We start from the raw sequence: 20,772 nt of genomic DNA, 5'->3' as shown, positions 1-20,772 counted from the left end.
GTATTTCAAGAAAGGACTTCAGGGAGCAACTTTTAAGCAAAGTGGGACATTGGGGCGAAGTGGTGTTCTGCTTGGTACGGCCAAAGATCTGAAATTGTGCATGGAACGTGAAGTTTGAGTATTCTTGGTGACTGGGGAATACAATCTCGGAAGGTGAGATTGAAACCCTGGGAGGTGGCTCATAATTGAATATGTCCAAGTGGGAGTGACCTTTGAAGAGAATTCCTAGTCAAGATCGCAGATGTGGGGATTGTAAACCCTCATGAGAAAGACAAAAGGTGCAATCCTCTAGCCCCGCTGCACTGGGGGTGGGCCAGGAAAATGCAATGAACCATTTGAAAGTGCACTCACTTTATCGAGACCAGTGGAGGGGCTGGCCAAAGTTTCAGTGAGATTGGTTGGTTCACAATGTGACAAACACGTGGGTGGGTTGTTGAGAATTCCATGGAAGCTATTTTGGTCACATCTGCCATCTTTTTGAAAATTCATTCATGGAATTTGGTTTTAACTGGCTAGGCCAGCATTTACTGCCCATCCCTCATTGTCCTTGAGAAGGTTGTGATGAGTTGCCTTCTTGAACTGCTGCAGTCCATGTGGTGGAGGTATACCCACGGTGCTGTTCGGGAGGGATTTTGACCCAGCGATAGTGAAGGAACGGTAATACATTTCCAAGGTAGGATGGTGAATGGTTTGGAGGAGAACTTCCAGGTGGTGGTATTCTACTGTGTAGTTTGGTGCTCACACAGTACAGCTGATAATTCACATACACCGCATACTTACCTTGCATGTCAGAGTATAAGACAGATGTTGTAAATTGTTCTATCTTTCTGAACCTGCAAAGTTTATTTTTGTTTGTTCAAAACCCGTGGAACCTTGTGAATCTATTCACTTAGTAAGTATCTTGAATCTCAAATTTTATCTACATTAAACAAAACATTATTGGTTCCTAACTGGGTCTATCCCACATTGCGTGGTCTGGCCAAAGATCGTAACAGTGATCCAGCTGAGGCTGAATTAGTGACTTATACAAGTTCAACATAATCTCTTTGCTCTTGTACTCTGTGTGCCTATTAATACAACCCAGGATATTGTATGCTTTGTTAACACTCTTCAACCTGTCCTGCTGCCTTCAGTGACTTATGCACATGTATATCCAGCTCCCTCTGCTCCTGCATTCCCATAGAAACCCTCCAGTGCAGAAGGAGGCCATTGAGTCTGCACCGACTCTCTGAAAGAGCATCTTTCAGCTCCCCACCCTGCCTTATCCCATAACCTTGCACATTTACTATGGCTAATCCACCTAACCTACACATTCTCGGACACTAAGGGGCAATTGAGCATGGCCAACCAACTAAACCTGCACATCTTTGGAGTGTGGGAGGAAACTGGAGCACCTGTAGGAAACCCAAGCAGACACAGGGAGGATATGTAAACTCCACACAAACAGTGACCCAAGACCGGAATCGAACCTGGGTCCCTGGTACTTCGAGGCAGCAGTGCTAACCACTGCACACCACGCTGCCCTTTGGAGTTCTACTCTTATTTTACATTGTCTCTCCATGTTCTTTCTACCAGAATGAATCATTTCACATTTCTCTGCATTAAAATTCATCCGCCATCCGTCCCTCCATTCTACCAATTTGTTTATGTCAGAATTGACAGAATCCAACAGAATCCCTATAGTGCAGAAGGAGGCCATTTGGCCCATCGAGCCTGCACCAACAACAATCCCACCCAGGCCCTATCCCCGTCACCCATGTAGTTACCCTAAGGAGCAATTTTAGCATGGCCAATCAACTACTCCACACAGACAGATACCCAAGGTCGGAATTGAACCCAAGTCCTGGTGCTGCGAGGCAGCAGTGATAACCACTGTGTCACCATGCCACCCTTTTTTAAGTTCTATAAAATGCTTCTCTCAGTTTACAATGCTTCCAAGTTTTTTATCATCCACAAACATTGAAACTGTGGCCTGATCACCAGGTCCAGGTGTTCTGGATCATTTATACATGTCAGGAAAAACAAAGCTCCCAACGCTAAGCCCTGGGGAACTACAAACGTTCCAGCCCTAGAAATATCCATTAACCATTACCTCTGTCACTCAACCAATTCCACATCCATATTACCACTCTCTCCTTTTATTCCATGAGCTATTAACATTTCTCACAAGCCCTGTTATGCGGCTCTGTATCTTTGGAAGTCCATGTACATAATTTTCATATCATTACCCTCATCAACCCTCTCTGATACCTCTTCAAAAAAAACTCCAGCAGGTTTGCTAAACATAATTTTCCCTTAAGAAATCCCAGCTGATTTTCCTTAATTAACCCACATTTGTCCATGTGACTATTCACTTTGTCCTAAATTACTGTTTCAAGAAGAATTTATGCCTACCATTTATACTCTGACCTGACTCTTCTAACTGTGGAGTTTAAGCATGTAAATTAACTGTGAATAATGAACTGCCCTTTGAACATTAAGTTTATTTATTAGTGTCACAAATAGGCTTACATTAACACTGGAATTAAGTTACTGTGAAAATCCACTGATCGCCACACTCCGGCGCCTGTTTGAATACACTGAGGGAGAATTTAACGCGGCCAATGCATCTAACCAGCACGTCTTTCGGACTGTGGGAGGAAACCGGAGCACCCAGAGGAAACCCACGCAGACACGGGGAGAATGTGCAGACTCTGCACAGTGACCCAAGCTGGTAATTGAACCCGGGTTCATGGCGCTGTGAGGCAGCAGTGCTAACCACTGTGCCACCCATTACATTACTTAGCCAAAGAAGCATGGTTGAAATGTGGTTTACAGTTGGATTGAAATGAGATAAAGTTCCAGGAAGGGCCACATACGACCGCAAACCTTCTTTCTCCCTCCACATACGCTGCCAGACCAGCTGAGTTTTCCCAACACTTTCTGTTTTTATTAGACAGAAGAAAGCTTTGATAAAGGACGGATCGGCAGGATTGGGATCCTTATGATTCCCTCCAACTTTTCTTGTACTGTGCACAGGAGAGTGGAAACAACAGAAAGGGTGAAAGTTACAACAGCCGCGGTGCTCTGTAAACACTCCACCCACAGTCACTTTCAGTGACTGCCAGAGATCGGAGCTGCTCCTCCTGCCTAGATCCTCCCACACCAACAAGAAGGGTTTTTTTTTTGTTTGAGGTTATTTCCTTGCGGATGATTTGAGTGTTATTTACTCCCTGCGATGCAATGGCTGGGCAATATTCCCGATCCAGCAGCTCGGAATCCGCAGTCCCAATGATCAGGAATAAGCCCGGGACAGGAGCTGCAACCAATTCCATGCTGATATTGGGGGCAGCGATTGGCGGGGTTACTTTGCTTCTATGCATAGTTTCGACCGCGGGAATGTTCGTGTATTTCACCAAAGAAATCTCAAAGGTAAATTCTACTGTCGGTGGCGCGGGGAGGGAGGTGGGATTCATGTGCAAAAACCAATGGGGTTGGCAGTGACAGCGTGAAAATTTCTTTTTTTTAAATTTCGGCCTAATTCGGAACTGGAAAATAATTGGAGAAAGTAATTTCTAAGGGATGGGGGCAAATGGGCAACTTTGCTTTCAAAAGAAACAACCTTCTCTGCTGGGAGGTTGCTTGTTGATATCACAAGTTAAAAGCCCATAATATTATTGAGTTAGGAATTGGAATCAGTGTCAATATTTGCTAAAGAAGCTGTGATTGTTACTGCTGTCCCGGGAGGTGGGGTGGGGGTGACTTCTGATTAAGAATAAACATTAAGGTCGAAGTGGAAATCGAAAATGAAAGAGTGTTTGCAGAGTTTGGACTCTGCAATAAAGTCGATCTGGCGAAAAGATTTACGATGACGAATGTATTTAACTAAAAGTCCCAAAGCCCACAGCCCATGTGGTCCAAATGTTTAGCAAATTGTTTCAGATGCAATCCCACACCGGCATTTTCAGAAAGAATTTAAACATTCGCATATTTTATTATAATCTGCCAATGGGAATGTCAATGGTTGAAAAAAACAAGTTTAAATTTATAGGCATCACTTGTTCAAAACAAATCTGTGTCTCTCTTAAAGGGGCAGTGCGCGAAAAACATGCACAGCTGTTTAGGTTTTGAGGCGACAGATGTGTGTTGTAAACAAACATTGCCAACAGAAACGAAAAAATGCTGGAAAATCTCAGAGCTCTGAAGGGTCATCCGCACTCGAAACATTAGCTCTATTCTCTCTCCACAGATGCTGTCAGACCTGCTGAGATTTTCCTGCATTTTCTGTTTTTGTTTCCGATTCCAGCATCCGCAGTATTTTGCTTTTTTAAAAAATTGCCAATTCCGGGGAAGACATTGCCACTTCAATTGTGGAACCCTATCTGGGGCTGGAAGAGTTTGCTGTTTCTGTGCTTTAGTAGTTGAGTTACCAGAATTGAATTTGACCTACTTCGGTAGCCATGGATTCACAATGTGTATAATCGTAGCCGGAGGCTCCCAGCAAGCGTGTGTCAGGAAAGGGTATCTCCTTCCAGGCAGATGCAAGCCAGAATCAACCTATCCCCTCACCCCAGGCACAACAAGTGACCTGGTGGCTCATGAGGTGAGTTTTTGGTGCAACAGGTGCAGCACAAATATCTGAAAGAAGCCTCTGACAATCTGCAGTGCTGTGTTTACACAAAGCTAAGATTCAGCTAGATAAAAGCACTGCGGGTGGCAGTGTTCAGGAAATATACCCAGTTGTTTCCTGGTCTGAGTTGGTTAAGGAGACGGCCTCTCAACACCTTGGGCTAGCAGGGGAGAAACTGTACAAGGGGTTTTGATTGCTGCATCCAAAAAATGTTGGGCTATACCCATGTGGATGAGATTCAGTACAGCTCTGAGGTGAGAATACTGAGCCTACTGTCAGAGCTCACATGGAGAACGATGATTTGAGTGAAGTGAAATCACTATTGCCTCTGGTTTTACTCTTTACAGAGCAGGAGAAGGGAGCTGGCCAAAATCAGGGGGAAAGTAATTTAAAATAATTGAATTATTGCAGTAGGAGGCATTATTGTGGCAGCGACATCAGCAAAACATTCCACCTTGCTGTTTAAATATGATGCATTAATAAAGTGATCCTCAGCTGATCACTGTTAATATTTTCCAATTGACAGTGGTTCCAAGATGGAAACAGACTTCATATTTTAGAATTATGGAATCCCTGCAATGCAAAAGGAGGCAATTTGGCCCATCAGGTCTGCACCGACTCTCTGACAGAGTATTTTATCCAGGCGCTCTCTTCCGCCCTATCCCCGTAACCCCTCACATTTACCTTGGCTAATCCATCTAATCTGCACATTTTGGGATACTCAGACAATTTAGCACGGCCGATCCACCTAACCTGCCCATCTTTGGACTGTGAGAGGAGACTGGAGCACCCGGAGGAAACCCACACAGACACGGGGAGAATGTGCAAACTCCACAGTCACACAAGGCCAGAAGTGAACCCAGGTCCCTGGCACTGTGAGGCAGCAGTGCTAACCACTGTGCCACCGCACATTCCCTGAAGCTGGTGACTCTCACTGGGGTACAGTTCCATGGATAGAGACAAACCAAGTGGCAATTCTCAAAATACATGTTTTCATAAAGCAATAAGATATTTGATAATAAGGCGCCAATCCCTGATTTATAATTTCTAACTCACACCAAATTCGAATTACCTATCGCTGAAGTGCTTGCTGACCTACACTGGCTCCTGGTTCAACAACTCCCCCTTTCTGCAATCATCTTTCTCATTTCAAATCCTTCCATGGCTTCACCCATTTCTAACCCTGTGAGCTTCTCCTGCCCTAGAAATCTTTGAGATCTCTCCTGTCCTCCAATTCCAGTCCCTTTATCTCTGATTTTAAATGCTCCATGATGTGGAGATGTAACGGGAATTGCCTCAACCCTAACCACTGAAATTCTCTCCTTTAACCTCTCCAATCTACTTCTCTCTCTTCCTTTAAGGTAGTCCTTTACACTTACCCTTTTGATCAAGCTTTTGTTATTTTTTCATACCCCTGTAACCCCAGACATTTACCATGGCTAATCCATCTAATTTACACATTTTGGGATATTCAGGTGGTGATTTGGTGCCAATAATGTTTTTGTTGTAATACTCTTGTTAAGAACCTTGGGCTATTTTGCCAGGTTAAAGGCACTATAGAAATGCAATTTGTTGCCTTGTCGTTGCCCTCACTCAAGGCCCAATGCAGTGATATTTCAGCAAGAGGCATCATTGTTTGGAGAATAGGATCAGGAACTTTGACTGATATTTTTCTGCAGTGTTGCTTTGAGGTAATGAGGTCAAATACAATGCCAGAATCAGCTAACACCCCACAAAATATGCATCAATTGTGGGAACTTCCAGTTCTCATTGCTTCATACCACACTATGTGGATCATTCATTCACTAAAACAGTCCATGAAGATCATTTTTTTAATACAGTTCATAAATTGCTTTTTAAAAAAAGATTGATTTAATAAATTTACTTGATTAAATAGAAGGTTGTTTTGTTAATAACTATCTAGCATTTTGTTGCAAGAAAAATAAAGAGTTTTAGAGGATCACGCATCACAATTAGGCATCTGTTCAGCAATCGAAGAAGGCCATCAGTAAATGTGAGAAACCATTTTCTGGGTCCTCCAGATTCGAAACGTTGGCTCTATCCTCTCTCCACAGATGCTGTCAGACCCGCTGAGATTTTCCAGCATTTTTTTGTTTTTGTTTCAGATTCCAGCATGCACAGTATTTTGCTTTTACCATTTGCTCATTGTTACGTATCGTAAAGCAATGTGTCTCTGTGTGATTAGTTACATGATGTGCTGTAACATTACTGGAGGCATTCATGGGTTTTTATCTCTCTTTCATGTTGGACTTCGATCAGGCAGCACCTTGTAAATAAAGCTGCATTGGATTGTTTAAGTAACCCACAGTGTGGCACCTTAGAAATCTTTATTTCTTGTTGTCAAATCGGTCACAAACAATTACACATATATGTACAATACTACGAATAGATGAAATCAGAAACATGATGCTGGATCTAGGTATAGGAATGTTTAGTGTAAAATCAAAGCAAAACTGTTTAGTTTATGGAATTCGAGAATGAAACAACACAGAATGAAACTATTTGGCTCATCGTACATCTGGCAGTTCTTCCAAAGAGCTAGCCAGCTAATTCCCCACCATGATGTTAAAGCCCAACATATATTCTTTCCCTTCATTTACTATATTCAATTCCCTTTGGGAAGTTAGTATTGAGTCTGTTTCTACTGCTATTTAAATCATAGAATCCCTTCAGTACAGAATGGAAGCCATTCGGCCCATCGAGCCCGCACCAACAAAAACCCTACCTAGGTCCTATCCCTGTAACCCCATGTATTTATGTTACTAGTCCCCCTGACAATAAGGGGCAATCTTATGCCCGCACATCTTCAGGCAGTGTATTCCATTTAATCAGAACTCACTGCATAAATTTTTGTTTCCTCGTGTAACCTCTGATTCTTTTGGCAATTACCGTAAATCTGTGTCCTCTGTCAAAAATTTATGTTGTACATTTCCAGGCCTATCTATATCAGCACCTGTTTTAAGATTGCGCCATTTAGTTTATATTGACTCTTTTCATTCTTGCTACTAAATGAATCACTTCTAACTTCTATGCATTAAATATAATTCAGCATGTTTTGTGGCACAGTGGTTAGCACTGCTGCCTCACAGCTCCAAGGACCAAGGTTCGATTCCTGGCTTGGGTCACTGTCTGTGTGGAGTTTGCACATTCTCCCAGTGTCTGCGTGGGTTTCCTCCGGGCGCTCCGGTTTCCTCCCACAGTCCAAAGATGTGCTGGTTAGGTTGATTGGCCATGCAAAATTGCCCCTTAGTGTCCTGGGATGTATAGGTTAGAGGGATTAGTGGGGTAAATGTGTGGGGTAGTGGGGATAAGGCGTAGGTGGGATTGTTATTGGTGCAGACTTGATGGGCCGAACGGCCTCCTTCTTCACTGTAGGGATTCTATGATTCATTCCATTTCATCAGTGTGGCTATACCCACTTGAAGCCTGGTTTTTATTTTCTTAACCTTTCCAAGTTTATTGTCATCTACAATCTTTGAAGTGATGTTCTGTAAAGCCAATTCCAGGTCAATATTGATATCAAAACAAGCAGTGATTCCCACACTGTCCTGAAGCACACCGCTCCGGTTTAAAACACAACCATGTCCCACCACCCTCTCCCCCATTCAAGAGTTCTTTATGTTTTATGCCCCTTAGCCAATTTAGTATCTACACAACCACTGACCCTTTTTATTCATGGTCTTCAATTTTGCTGAAAGTCTTTTATGTGGTATTTTGTCAGATGCATTTCAAAAGTTTAACTTCAACAAGTTTCTCTGTTGCTTCATCAAATAACTGCATTAAGTTAGTCAAGAGCAATTTGTATTTACTGAATTACATTCACGCTGGTTTTCACTTAATAATCAAAATACAGTCAATAGAAGTTATTAAATATTGTTTGCACTTCTTAATAAAACAACACCACTCACCTAGAAAGACAAGAAATGAGTTGATCATAGGGCTCCTTGAGCAGCTGTCTGAAGGTGCACTATAACAGCCTGGGATGAATCGGTTCTTTAATGTTATTTTATTTACTATTCTACATAGAAACTAAGAGCAAGTGTAGGCCATACAACCCTTTGAGCTGCTCAGTTATTCAATATGATCATGCTGATCCTCTAACCCAATGTCATATTCCTGCTTTCTTCCATACCCTTTATGCTATTAAAATCTAAAAAATACCTACTTCTTTCATGAATATATTCAGTGACTTGGCCAGCACAGCTTTCTGTGGTAGAGAATTCCACAGGTTCACTACCCTTCAAGTGAAGTCATTTTTCCTCAGCTCAGTCCTAAATGGTATCCTGAGACTGTGCCGCCTGGGTCTAGATTCCAAAACCATCGAAGACATTTTCTTACATCTCGTCTGTCTAACCCTGTTACAATTTATACATTTCAATCAGATGCGTGGCACAATGGTTATCACTGCTTCCTCATAGTGCCAGGGACCCGGGTTCGATTCCCAGCTTGGGTCACTGTTTGTGTGGAGTTTGCATGTTCTTCCTGTGTCTGCGTGGGTTTCCTCCGGGTGCTCCAGTTTCCTCCCACAGTCCAAAAGACGTGTTGGTTAGGTGCATTGGCCATGCTAAACTCTCCCTCAGTGTACCCGAACAGGTGCCGGAGTGTGGCAACTAGGGGATTTTCACAGTAACTTCATTGCAGCGTTAATGTAAGCCTACTTGTGACAAGAATAAATAAACTTTAAACTCCTCTCATCCTTCTAAATTCCAGTGAATTTAGGCCCAGTCGAACTCCTCTCTCCTCATAGGACTGTGTCGCCAACCCCGGTATCAGCCTAGTGAACCTCCTCTACACTTCCTTTATGTCCTTTCTTCGGTAGGAAATGTAATTTGTTAATGACCATCTTTCTCATTGAAAGAAAAATATGGACATGTAAAGACCTTACATTTCTTCTGATTTAAGTGAAATGATAAACATTTAGTTGATGCTGGTATCAAGATAGTAGATGAAGATTCGTTATATTCAGTCAATGTTGTTACAATTATTTGCAGTTTTTCTTTTAACCAAAAACCCACAGCATCACTTGGGACACTTTATTGATCGAGGCACTGATTACAAAAGTAGGGAAGTCATGTTGGAGTTGTATAGAACTTTGGTGAGGCCACAGCTAGAGTACTGTGTGCAGTTCTGGTCGCCACATTATAGGAAGGATGTGATTGCACTGGAGGGAGTGCAGAGGAGATTCACCAGGATGCTGCCTGTAATGGAACATTTAAGTTATAAAGAGAGGTTGGATTGGCTTGGGATGTTTTCGTTAGAGCAGAGAAGACTGAGGGGCAACCTGATCGAGGTGTACAAGATAAGAGGGGCATGGACAGAGTAGATAGGGAGCAGCTGCTTCCCTTAGTTGAAGGGTCAGTCACCAGGGGAACAAGTTCAAGGTGAGGAACAGGAGGTTTAGGGTGGATGTGAGGAAAACATTTTTACCCAGACAGTGGTGATGGTCTGGAATGTGCTGCCTGGGAGGGTGGTAGAGGTGGGTTGCCTCACATCCTTTAAGAAGTACCTGGATACGCACTTGGCACATCACAACATTCAAGGCAAACATTTAGGTGGGAGGTCAGTTTTTTCTCATGTGTCGGTGCAGACTTGATGGGCTGAAGGGCCTCTTCTGCATTGCATGATTCTATGATTCTATCACTTACAAAAGAGCAACAGACGATTTCCTTACAAGCTTAGGAGAAAGAGTAGTCTCTAACTAGCTGCTGAAAGAGGCACTGGCACAACCTGGGATGATTTTTGTACCATGATATTTCTACCCTGCCTTGACCTACTATTCTTCGTCCCGTCCCCCCCCCCCCCCCCCCCGTCCCCCCACCCCGCCCGCCAGATCAGCAAGGTGTGAAATCCACATCTGACTATTCGGAACATCATTGTACTAATTCCTTCTGCTATGTTATCTGTCTTGAATGATTAATATAAATAAATTACTTTTAAGTTCCATCTCAATCAAAAACCCATCAGCAGTTGCTGTTTGTGGGATCTTGCTATGCACATCTGGCTGCTGCATAACAATAGCAATTGCACTTCAAAGTAATTGTAAATGTTCCTATGTAATTCTAGTATTTGTGAGGAAATTTTAACAAATATAATCACGGTCTGAAAATGCTTTGCCATGTTCTGTTTAAAATTAAATAACAAATTATTGTCTTTTTTTCAACATCCAACCTCATAAGGCCTATGTTGTGTTCTGTTTAGGTTAAAAATCAAAGAGCTTCCCAGGAGCTGTTGTGGTGTCTGAATAGTTCCCAAAAAATGGAACAGCTTATCAGTACTGAGATTGAAGATTTGAGTGATCAGATCAGAAAAGATCCCTGCTGGAGACTGGCTCACAGTATTAAATTACACGCAAACAAGGTGATTGGACAGACCACAGTATTGCTATTTCGACACTGGATTTTTCCTCAGCTTTTTCTGATGTGATATCCCAGTTATAAGGTCACAACGTGCCTAATTGCTCAAGTCCCCAGGGATTTCCGCATTCCTGAGTTCCTCCAGGGGACATTTCAATTGATTCGGGATGATTCGGGTAGCATAGTGGTTAGCACTGCTGCCTCACAGCGCCAGGGACCCAGGTTCAATTCTGGCCTTGGGTGACTGTCTGTGTGCAGTTTGCACACTCTCCCCATGTCTGTGTGGGTTTCCTCCGGGTGCTCCGGTTTCGTCCCAGTCTAAAGATGTGCGGGTTAGATGGATTGACCATGCTAAATTGCCCCTTCGTATTAGGGGAATTAGCAGGGTAAATATGTGGGAATATTGGGATAGAGCCTGGGTGGGATCGCTGTTGGTGCAGGCTTGATGGGCCAAATAGCCTCCTTTTGAATTGTAGCAATTCTATGATTCTATGATGTCAGCTCACACTTTCCTTCCCCTCTGACATCTCTCTAACGAGGGATACTCTAAAACCTTTTAGAGTAGGAATATTTGATAATCTGTTGAAAATTTAAAAATTATATATTCAGAATTTTCAGTAACCTGCTAAAATAGCTCTGTTGACAACTTAAGTAAAATTTTATTTGTATTCTCCCATACAAAAAGCAGATGCATAAGTCCAAAAAATGCTGACATTCTAAAAAGCCTAACCACTCAGAGCAGCGCTAAATAAAAGCCTGTGAGTAAGTTACATTGGTATTTATCACATTGGATTTCAGAATCTTCATTAGATTTTTGGAATTGCATTCCACGGTTGAGATCTCCTGTGAAAACCATAACATCACTACAGCGAAGAAGGAGGCCATTTAGCCCATCGAATCTGCACCATCTCACCAACTCTCTGAAAGAACATCTTAGCCCCCCACCCCCAAATGGCCAATCTACCTAACCTGCACATCTTTGGACTTTCATAGTTTTCACGATGTGGCAATCATTCATTAACAGGAGTTCTGAAACTCCTTAAAACTGAGCAAAGAACATGGATGCAACTTCATTGAGCTGCAAGAGCTACTACAAAGTCATCCCAAACCACGCGGAATGTCAATGTGAGGAAGTCATCCAAATGAGCAGCAATGCAAGGAAATATTACACAGTGCTTAATATGCTTCTCATACAGCTATTAAACCATTACTCGAAGACAACAAACTTCAGCAAGTCTCACCATGAAGTCAATAAGAAGTGTTTATGTCCACATTGAAACTCCATTCCTTTCACAACAGTTAGAAACATCCCATATTATAGCAAAATGATTCTAATGTACATATGACTTAGGAACAGGAATAGACCATTCATCCATTTGAGCCTGCTCTGCCATTCAATATGATTATGACTGATCCACATGTGGTCTCCACTTTCCTGTCTGGCCCCTTGTCTATCAAAAACCTATCCAATCCAGCCCTGAATAAATACGAACATCCAAATGGATGAACAAAGAACAATGCAGCACAGGAACAGGCCCTTTGGCCCTCCAAGCCTGCACCGATCATGTGTTCCTAACTAGACCATCCGTTTGTATCCCTCTATTCCCAGTCTGTTCATGTGGCTATCCAGATAAGTCTTAAATGATCCTAGCGTGTCTGCCTCAACCACCTTGCTTGGTAGTGCATTCCAGGCCCCCACCACCCTCTGTGTAAAATACGTCCCCCGCATATCTGTATTGAACCGTGCCCCCCTTACCTTGAACTTGTGACCCATTGTGTTTGCATTTCTGACCTGGGAAAAAGCTTCCAACTGTTCACCCTATCTATGCCCTTCATAATTTTATAAACTTCTATTAGGTCGCCCCTCAACCTCCGTCTTTCCAGAGAGAACAACCCTAGTTTACTCAATCTCACCTCATAACTAATACCCTCCATACCAGGAAACATCCTGGTAAACTTTTTCTGCACTCTCTCCAAAGCCTCCATGTCCTTCTGGTAGTATGGTGACCAGAACTGGACGCAGTATTCCAAATGTGGCCTAACCAACGTTCTATATAACTGCAACATCATATGCCAACTTTTATACTCTATGCCCCGTCCAATAAAGGCAAGCATGCCATATGCCTTCTTCACCACCTTTTCCACCTGTGCTGCCACCTTTAAGGATCTGTGGACTTGCACACCTAGATCCCTCTGTGTGTCTATACTCCTGATGGTTCTGCCATTTATTGTATAGCTCCCCCCTGCATTAAATCTACCAAAATGCATCACTTTGCATTTATCTGGATTAAACTCCATCTGCCATTTCTCCGCCCAATTTTCCAGCCTATCTATATCCTGCTGTACTCTCTGACAATGTTCATCACTATCCGCAACTCCAGCAATCTTTGTGTCGTCTGCAAACTTACTGATCACACCAGCTACATCTTCTTCCAAATCATTTATATATATCACAAACAACAGAGGTCCTAGTACAGAGCCCTGCGGAACACCACTAATCACAGGCCTCCAATCAGAAAAAATTAAAAAATTTCCCCCCCATGGAAATGGCAATCTCCCGCAGACCAAAGAAACAACCCCAAAACTTCACCACCGAGAGGCAACCTCCCTCCCACCACTAAATGAACGGGTCACCCGCTACCTTACAACACACAGACATGTGGGTCACCCTCATGTCTGCGTGTCATCCCCTCCTCACTCTCCCTATAGTACCATAGAATCCCTGCAGTGCTGAAAGAGGCTGTTTGGCTTATTGAGTCTGCACTGGTTCTCCAAAGGAACATCTAACCCCCCATCTCTTCAACTCATTTACCATGGCTAATCCACCTAACCTGAACACATTTTGGGACACTAAGGGGTGGTTTAGCATGGCCAAACCACCTAACATGCACATCTTTGAAGTGTGGGAGGAAACCGGCGCACCCGGAGGAAACCCATGCAGACACGGGGAGAATGTGCAAACTGCACTCAGAATCAGACCCAGGACCCTAGCGCTGTGAGGCAGCAGTGCTAACCACTGTGCCACCATACCACCCAATCAGAGGCCTCACCCGCCACAAGACAGTTACTCCAATATAAGAGGTCTGCGCATGCGCAATACCTCCCTCTACAGGCTGCCTGGTGAGTTAAGCCCTGCCCATTGCCTTCTGTAGTGAGAAACGGACTCGCTCAAAATTTTAAAATTCAGACTCACTCAAAATTCGGACTCACTCAAAATTCCACACTATCCTCCTTGCTGTTCACAATGCTTCCAATTTTAATACAAGAACATATATCATATTTAATATATCATCTGCAAAGCAGGAAAAGCAAGGATTCCAACACTGACACCAGGGGAACTTCACTACAAACCTTTTTCCAGCCCAAAAAACATTTATTAATCACTACTCTATTCTCTGTCAATCAGCAAATTTTGTATCCATGTTGCTGCTCTCCATTTTGTTCCAAGTTATAACTTTGCTCACAATCTGTTGTGTGGCACCGTATCAAATGCCTTTTAGAAGTCCAAGAACATCAATCCTCTCTGTTATCGCTTCAAAAACTAAAGCAAGTTAGTTAAACATGATTTTGCTTTAAGAAATCCATGCTGGCTATCAGTAACTAACTCACATTTGTTCATGTGACTATTAATTATGTCCTGAATTTTCCCCACCCCCAAGGTTACATTGACTGGCCCGAAGTTGTTGGGCTTATCTATTATGCCTTTTTTTTCGAACAAGACTGTAATGTTTACAATTCTCCAGTCCTCTGGGACCACCCCTGAGTCTGAGGCTGACTAAAAACTTATTACTGGGCCTCCTCAGTTTATACTGCCAGTTCTCACAGTATCCTTGGCTACATCGCATCCAGTCCTGGTGCATATCGACTTTAAGCACAGACAGCCTACCCAGCACCTCCTCCTTATCAATTTTAACACTTCCAGTGTTTGATTTACATCCTTACTAGCCATGGCCTGAGTAGCATATTCTTCCTTGTTCAAGATAAATTAATACTTTGCATCTAATACTCAGCAATGCCCTCTGCCCCATACATAAAACCGCTTTTTGGATCTAATTGCCCCCTACTTCTCCTTTTAGCACTCTTTTACTATTTATATGCTGATAGAATACTTTTGGATTCCCTTTATGTTAGCTGGCAGTCTCTTTTCATACTCCTCTTTGCTTCTCATATTTGCTTTTACATCTCTCTGAACCTTCTATATTCAGCCTGGTTCTCAATTGTATTTTGTACCTGACATCTGTTATAAGCACACGTTTTCCTCTTCATCTTAATTTCTATCTCTTTTGTCATTCAGGAAGCTCAGAATTTGTTTGCCCAACGTTTCCCTTTTGAGCGAATATACCTTGCCTGCGCCTGAACCACCTTTGTTTTGAAGGTAGCCCATTGTCCAGCAACCATTTTCCCTGCCAACTCTTGACTCCAATTTATTTGGCCCAATCCATTCCTGCCCCCGTTGAAGTTGGCTTCCCCCAGTTAATTATTTTTACTCTGGATTGTTCATTGTACTTTGCCATATTCAGCCTGAACTTTATGATACAATGATCGAGTTTCTGGTGTTTAGTTGTTTCTGGGCTCTTGTTGGCTCTGCTGAGCCTGAGAATTGAATGGTTGGAAATAAAACTTTTTGGTTTATGGAACTTAAACTCTCAATTTTTTTTCCCGATAAAATTACCTTCAGGTAGCAGACAGGACTGACAAGAAACACATAATACAAGGTGAGCTTGTTTCACATTCTAGCACATTGATAAACGTGAGCTCAATAATTTCAGATAACTTACACATCTCTCTATCTTCACAGGTGTAATGGACAATGTACCTGTCGATGTTTTAAAATCTGCAGCGGAGTTCAATGACAAACCAGCCCACCGCAGCTCCTCGGCTCATCTCACTGTACGGTTCGCTTCTCCACAAGGTCAGTGCAGGGTTCATTTGACCGGCTGTGCTTTTTATGCAAAAGGCATTTTTTTACCTTTTCAAAATGCTGGCTAAATACCTATAAAATGATGGAAAATACACTGTGCAATGTCATGGTGCTGCAACACATTGGAATGCTGTTGCATGGTACTGCAGTGATGGGGTGTGGATATGTTTCCACTGTACACCATGACAATGAGTTCTGGATCTCAGGCTCATTGCTGGGGGTAAGTGGGAAATGGAAAGCAGGCAATTCTCTACAGAAGAGGAGTAGCGGGGTCATCCAAGTACATCTTACAGTGGTCAGGTACTGAGTAAGAATGCCAAAGATTGATCTTGTCCACTCATTCTGCCATCAGCACTCAGAATGCAGTGACTGAGTTAGGGAAAGGAAGAATTATTCTTTAGAGAGAAGAACTTTTATTCTTACAAATAGTATATCTCTGTGATCTCAAATGTGAGTGAGCCATGCAAAATCCCATAAACTTCAACAGGACTGGAAGATCCCGCTGATGGCCAATGCTGTGCTGACCTCTGCCATGAGAAAACCAGGCCGGACTGGGGTTGGGGGGTGTACGACACACTGGAAAATTCTGGTCAATGTCTTTGGAGATGCCGATCCATTAAGCAGCTGACCTGGCCCTGAACCTGCAGGTCACCATTCCCATATGGTTTTCATGTTTCTTCTGGAGAAGTTCTTTTTGCATCATTCTGGATCCAACTAACAGAACACCATCTTCTAGTGAGACGCCATCCCTGATAGATCGGTATTGCTATATTGCTGGCTGTGTTCGCTGCACTTTATCAGGCCACCCCTGGATCATTTGCTGAGAGAGCATCTGTAACTCTTTGTCTTTGCTGGTTTAATCTCTGATTCATGTTACTTTCAGTGTGGATATATTGATTAGGTGATGGATCTTTACACCTAGATCTTTTATCTCATGTTTCATCATAAGATCATAAGATAAGATGCAGGAGCAGAATTAGACCATTCAGCCTATTGAATCTACACTGCCATTCAATGAGATTACAACTGATCTGATATGATAGTTCTCAACTCCTTATCCCCATAACCCTTGTCCATCTTAGCCTTGAACATACTGAACAACTCAGCCTCTATTGATCTCTGCAGTAAAGAATTCCACAGATTCATTATGCTCTGAGAAAAGGAATTCCTCATCTCTGTCTTAAATGGACGATCCCCCTTACTCTGAGATTATGACCTCTGGTCTGAGACTCTTCAACAAGGGAAACAATCTCTCAGCATCTACCCTGTCAAACCCCCCCTGAGAATCCTCTGTTGCTGGAATTTTACCGCCTTGCCCGCCCAAGGCTCATAAGGTCCCGTCCGAGGCCAACGGAGAATGCCGCTCTGTGAGCCTTGCCTGCCCCGATTCTGGGGTGGGCGAGGTGGGAAAATTCTGACTTTTGTCTCAATAGGGTTGCCTCTCATTCTTCTTCTATACTCCAATAAGTACAGATCCAAACTACACAACCTCTGCATAAGAAATCCCTTCACACCCGGGATCAACCTAGTGAACCTTCTCTGGATTGCCTCCAATGTCAGTATATCTTCCCTTAGATAAGTGGACTGAAACTGTCTCCAGTGGTGATAACCAAGATAGGATATCTGCTAGCACCATTTCTCTTCCTGACTTGTATTGCAGAGTTAAATTAGAGCTTTGAAGCCTCAAGAGTAATCTCTGCAAACTTGCTGGTGCTTTCTACAGATTTTTCTTGTCAAATCTCATCGTATGCCATCAGCCCGGTTTCAGAGTATCTTTCCTTCGGGTAATCATTTTCTTTCAATTTTCTTTCAAATTTTCAGGAAAGATCTGGTATAGCCTGGGCAGGATAATGTTACTCTGGTATCAATCTTCAGCTACTGATTTATAGTTGTGGGCTTTTTTCACATCCTCTTTATGATCTGGCTACAGTCATATCTAGTCATTTGAAGCAGTTGTATGGTTCCTATGCCCAATGTGTTCGGAAACTCATGATCATGTTCCAGAGGATGGATGGTTTGGTTTTTTCTCCCTCTCTATCCTCCTGTTGCTCTGTCTCTGATAACTCATTTATCATCTCCTTTCTTTGTTCTGCACATCTTTTCCCAGTGATTGGGCTTTCCACAGGCTCTGCAGTTTGATCCATACCCAGGACGTTTCTTTATACCTGTGAGCGCATGTGGTCATCCACAGCTCTTACACGTATCTCTGCCTGGTGTGCTCTTTTTCGTTGTTGTTTCACTATATCAGCTCTGCTGCCTTTCTCTTGAGTTAATGGAAGGCTAGGATCTTCATCTGTCAATTAGCTCACGTGATTCCTGCCTCAGGCTCTGAAATTCATGTAGGTGGATCAACGATTTGACTTTGCCTGGAGATGTGTGCCAAATTTCTCCAAGCTTTTTTCAGGGATTTTGTCATCCTCACTCATCTCCCATCTAATAAACAAATTGAATCTTTTCTCTCCTACCTACGAAACAATATATTCCTTTCCTCCTCACAAGTGTCTTTTAGAAAGATATTAAATGTCAGTGTGCACTTTTGTTTAAACTTCTCAAATGCCTCGATGACAACATCAGTTTCCCAGTTCATTATTGGCTGTAGCTGTGAATTGATTGCTGTGGCAGCAGTGGTCATTTTGTTTCCGTGCGATTCAGTCTTTCTCTCTCCCTGACCTTTTCGTTATTCTCCTTGTTCTTCTGAACTTTCAACTCTTTTTAATCTTCAACATATGCTATTATACCACTATTGAAATCAGGGCATTGTCTCCTCCTCTCTTAGTATCCAAAACTGGAACTCCTTATTCCCTTCAGTCTTTTTTCACATCATCTTCCAGCTTTGAAAACCACATTTTGATATCAACTCATTTACTAATTCCTGATTTTTCTTTTTAAACTCCATTTAACCTTGTTGGCATGGGGCCTCTTCTTTATACTCATTTGGAAAAAGAAACATCTTCACTTAGCGGTTTCTAGCAATCTGTGCAAATCTGGATTTGGATATAATACTTCTCACAGATGACATGAATGAAGTTACTTTGGCAAAGGCATGCTACATTGTGATTACCTAGTCATTTCAATTGATGAAGGGTGTTGACTTTTGGCAACAGCATACTTTTGTTTGCTTTTGAGCTCCTGTTGCATTCTATTCATTACCGCAACACTACTCGTTAACACATCAACGTAAGCTATGCTGGGTTTGTATGAAACGCTGGAAACATACTTGGGAGTTGTATCTTCACAAATTGTTATTTTTTCAACAGGTTTGCCCCACCATTTAGACCGGTCATGCCGCCACCTTGTTAAATGGGGAATCGGAAAGGGGTCATCCTACATTCAGAACATGACACTCCATCATGGAAAATTGCAAGCCAGCCAAACGGGCAGATACTACATTTATGCTCAGACTTATTTCAGATATCAGCACAAGGCAAGAGCTGACTATGAAGACTATTCTCCAAATTCAAATGAGCAACAGCTTGTTCAGTGCATATACAAGATGACAACTACCTACGCATCGCCAATCCTCCTCTTGAAAGGTGTGGGAACAAAGTGTTGGGCAGCGAATGCCGAGTATGGTTTGAATTCCATCTACCAAGGAGGACTTTTTGAATTGAAGGCCGGTGATGAAATATTTGTCACTGTTTCTGACATAACGTTAATGGATGATAATGTAGCATCGAGCTACTTTGGGTCCTTTAGACTGGATATGTAGAGTTTAAATTTTAGAAAAGGTGCTTGTTCATTGCATCAGACAATTGCCATTAAATCAGTTTTACCAGTATGTTTCTTTTTCAAAACTTTTGCTGAATTATCAATAAGCCGAAAGGATTTGATTTGCTTACTTTGTCAACTGATTAAAAATCTGTTAAATGGAAAGGTATCACATTGCTGCTATGTACAGTTCTGGAAGTGTGTAACATTTCCAAGCTCCTCTTGGTACATTTTGTAGCTGTTTTGATGATAAAAGCTAGTAAAGCCCTTTCCTTATTATGGGGATTTGGCCCAGATAGGAAAAAAAAGGTCAGAGCTTCTCTCAAAGGTAGCTGTCCTTTGTATGGGAACAGGGGGCAGCTCCCAGTGCCAATGCGGACAGAGGTATTGCCAACCAAGTGGGGAAAGGGGGAGCTGCCCTCTGGAAGTTGAAAGTAGGTCCAACCACAGCAAGCTGTAGGAGATCAGGAGAAAAATGAGGGGAATGTACCTTCCAAGATTTTTGGTGTAGGTATATCAAATTCCACAACCACATAGGTAGGAAAATACAAGCTCTTTTTTCAAAATCTGCAGATAAATGCACTGCTTCCAAAGGAATTAATGAGGGACTCTTCATTTCCATAGTTGAGTAAATACACTTTCACCAACTCTGTTAAGCAAGTTAAGAGAAAGCTTCTAAGATTGATGCACATGTTGAAAAACAGAACCAAATAAATGTATTTGAATCAAACTCGGCAATATTCATTGAATGGAGGTCAAAAAAGGTCCTACCCATTACTCTTCTCCATCTGGGTGAACTTGTTATATTGGACAACAACGTCTTTGACCCCGCTCACTTCCTCCACATAAAAGGTGTCACATTGGAACCCATATGGGTCCTAGGTATGCCTGCTTCTTTCTGGGATATGTGGAACATTCTGGGGGGGGGATTTTCTGGGCCCACTAGCCCTGTTCGTGACTCACGATGGCCCAGAGAATCAGGAGTCAGTGGAAAGCAGGAGAGATTCTTGCTGGAAAGTGGTTTGCAAAATAGGACATGAAACCACAGGCTGTCAATCAGGATTAGACTCTGTTCACATTGTGGTCAGGATCAATGGGGTACTTGAGGTGCGATCAACTGTTAAGGGACATCAAAATAAACACAGATGGCTGGAGGCTAA

At 42.6% G+C, this 20,772-nt stretch overlaps 1 protein-coding gene across 1 annotated transcript; it reads left to right on the top strand.

The window, feature by feature from the left end:
* Nucleotides 1-2,933: 2,933 nt before the first annotated feature.
* tnfsf10l (TNF superfamily member 10, like) lies at nt 2,934-20,339 on the top strand. Its single transcript, XM_078211521.1, has 5 exons — nt 2,934-3,411; nt 10,829-10,987; nt 15,662-15,698; nt 15,782-15,895; nt 19,162-20,339. The coding sequence occupies exons 1-5, from the start codon at nt 3,223-3,225 to the stop codon at nt 19,611-19,613; spliced, it is 951 nt and encodes a 316-aa protein (XP_078067647.1). The 5' UTR covers nt 2,934-3,222; the 3' UTR covers nt 19,614-20,339.
* The last annotated feature ends 433 nt before the right edge of the window (nt 20,340-20,772 follow it).

The sequence above is a fragment of the Mustelus asterias genome, chromosome 4 (genome assembly GCF_964213995.1).
Source record: "Mustelus asterias chromosome 4, sMusAst1.hap1.1, whole genome shotgun sequence".
Taxonomy (NCBI): Eukaryota; Metazoa; Chordata; class Chondrichthyes; order Carcharhiniformes; family Triakidae; genus Mustelus; species Mustelus asterias.
The sequence above is the reverse complement of the archived record's forward strand: the minus strand, read 5'-3'. Positions and strand labels throughout refer to the sequence as shown.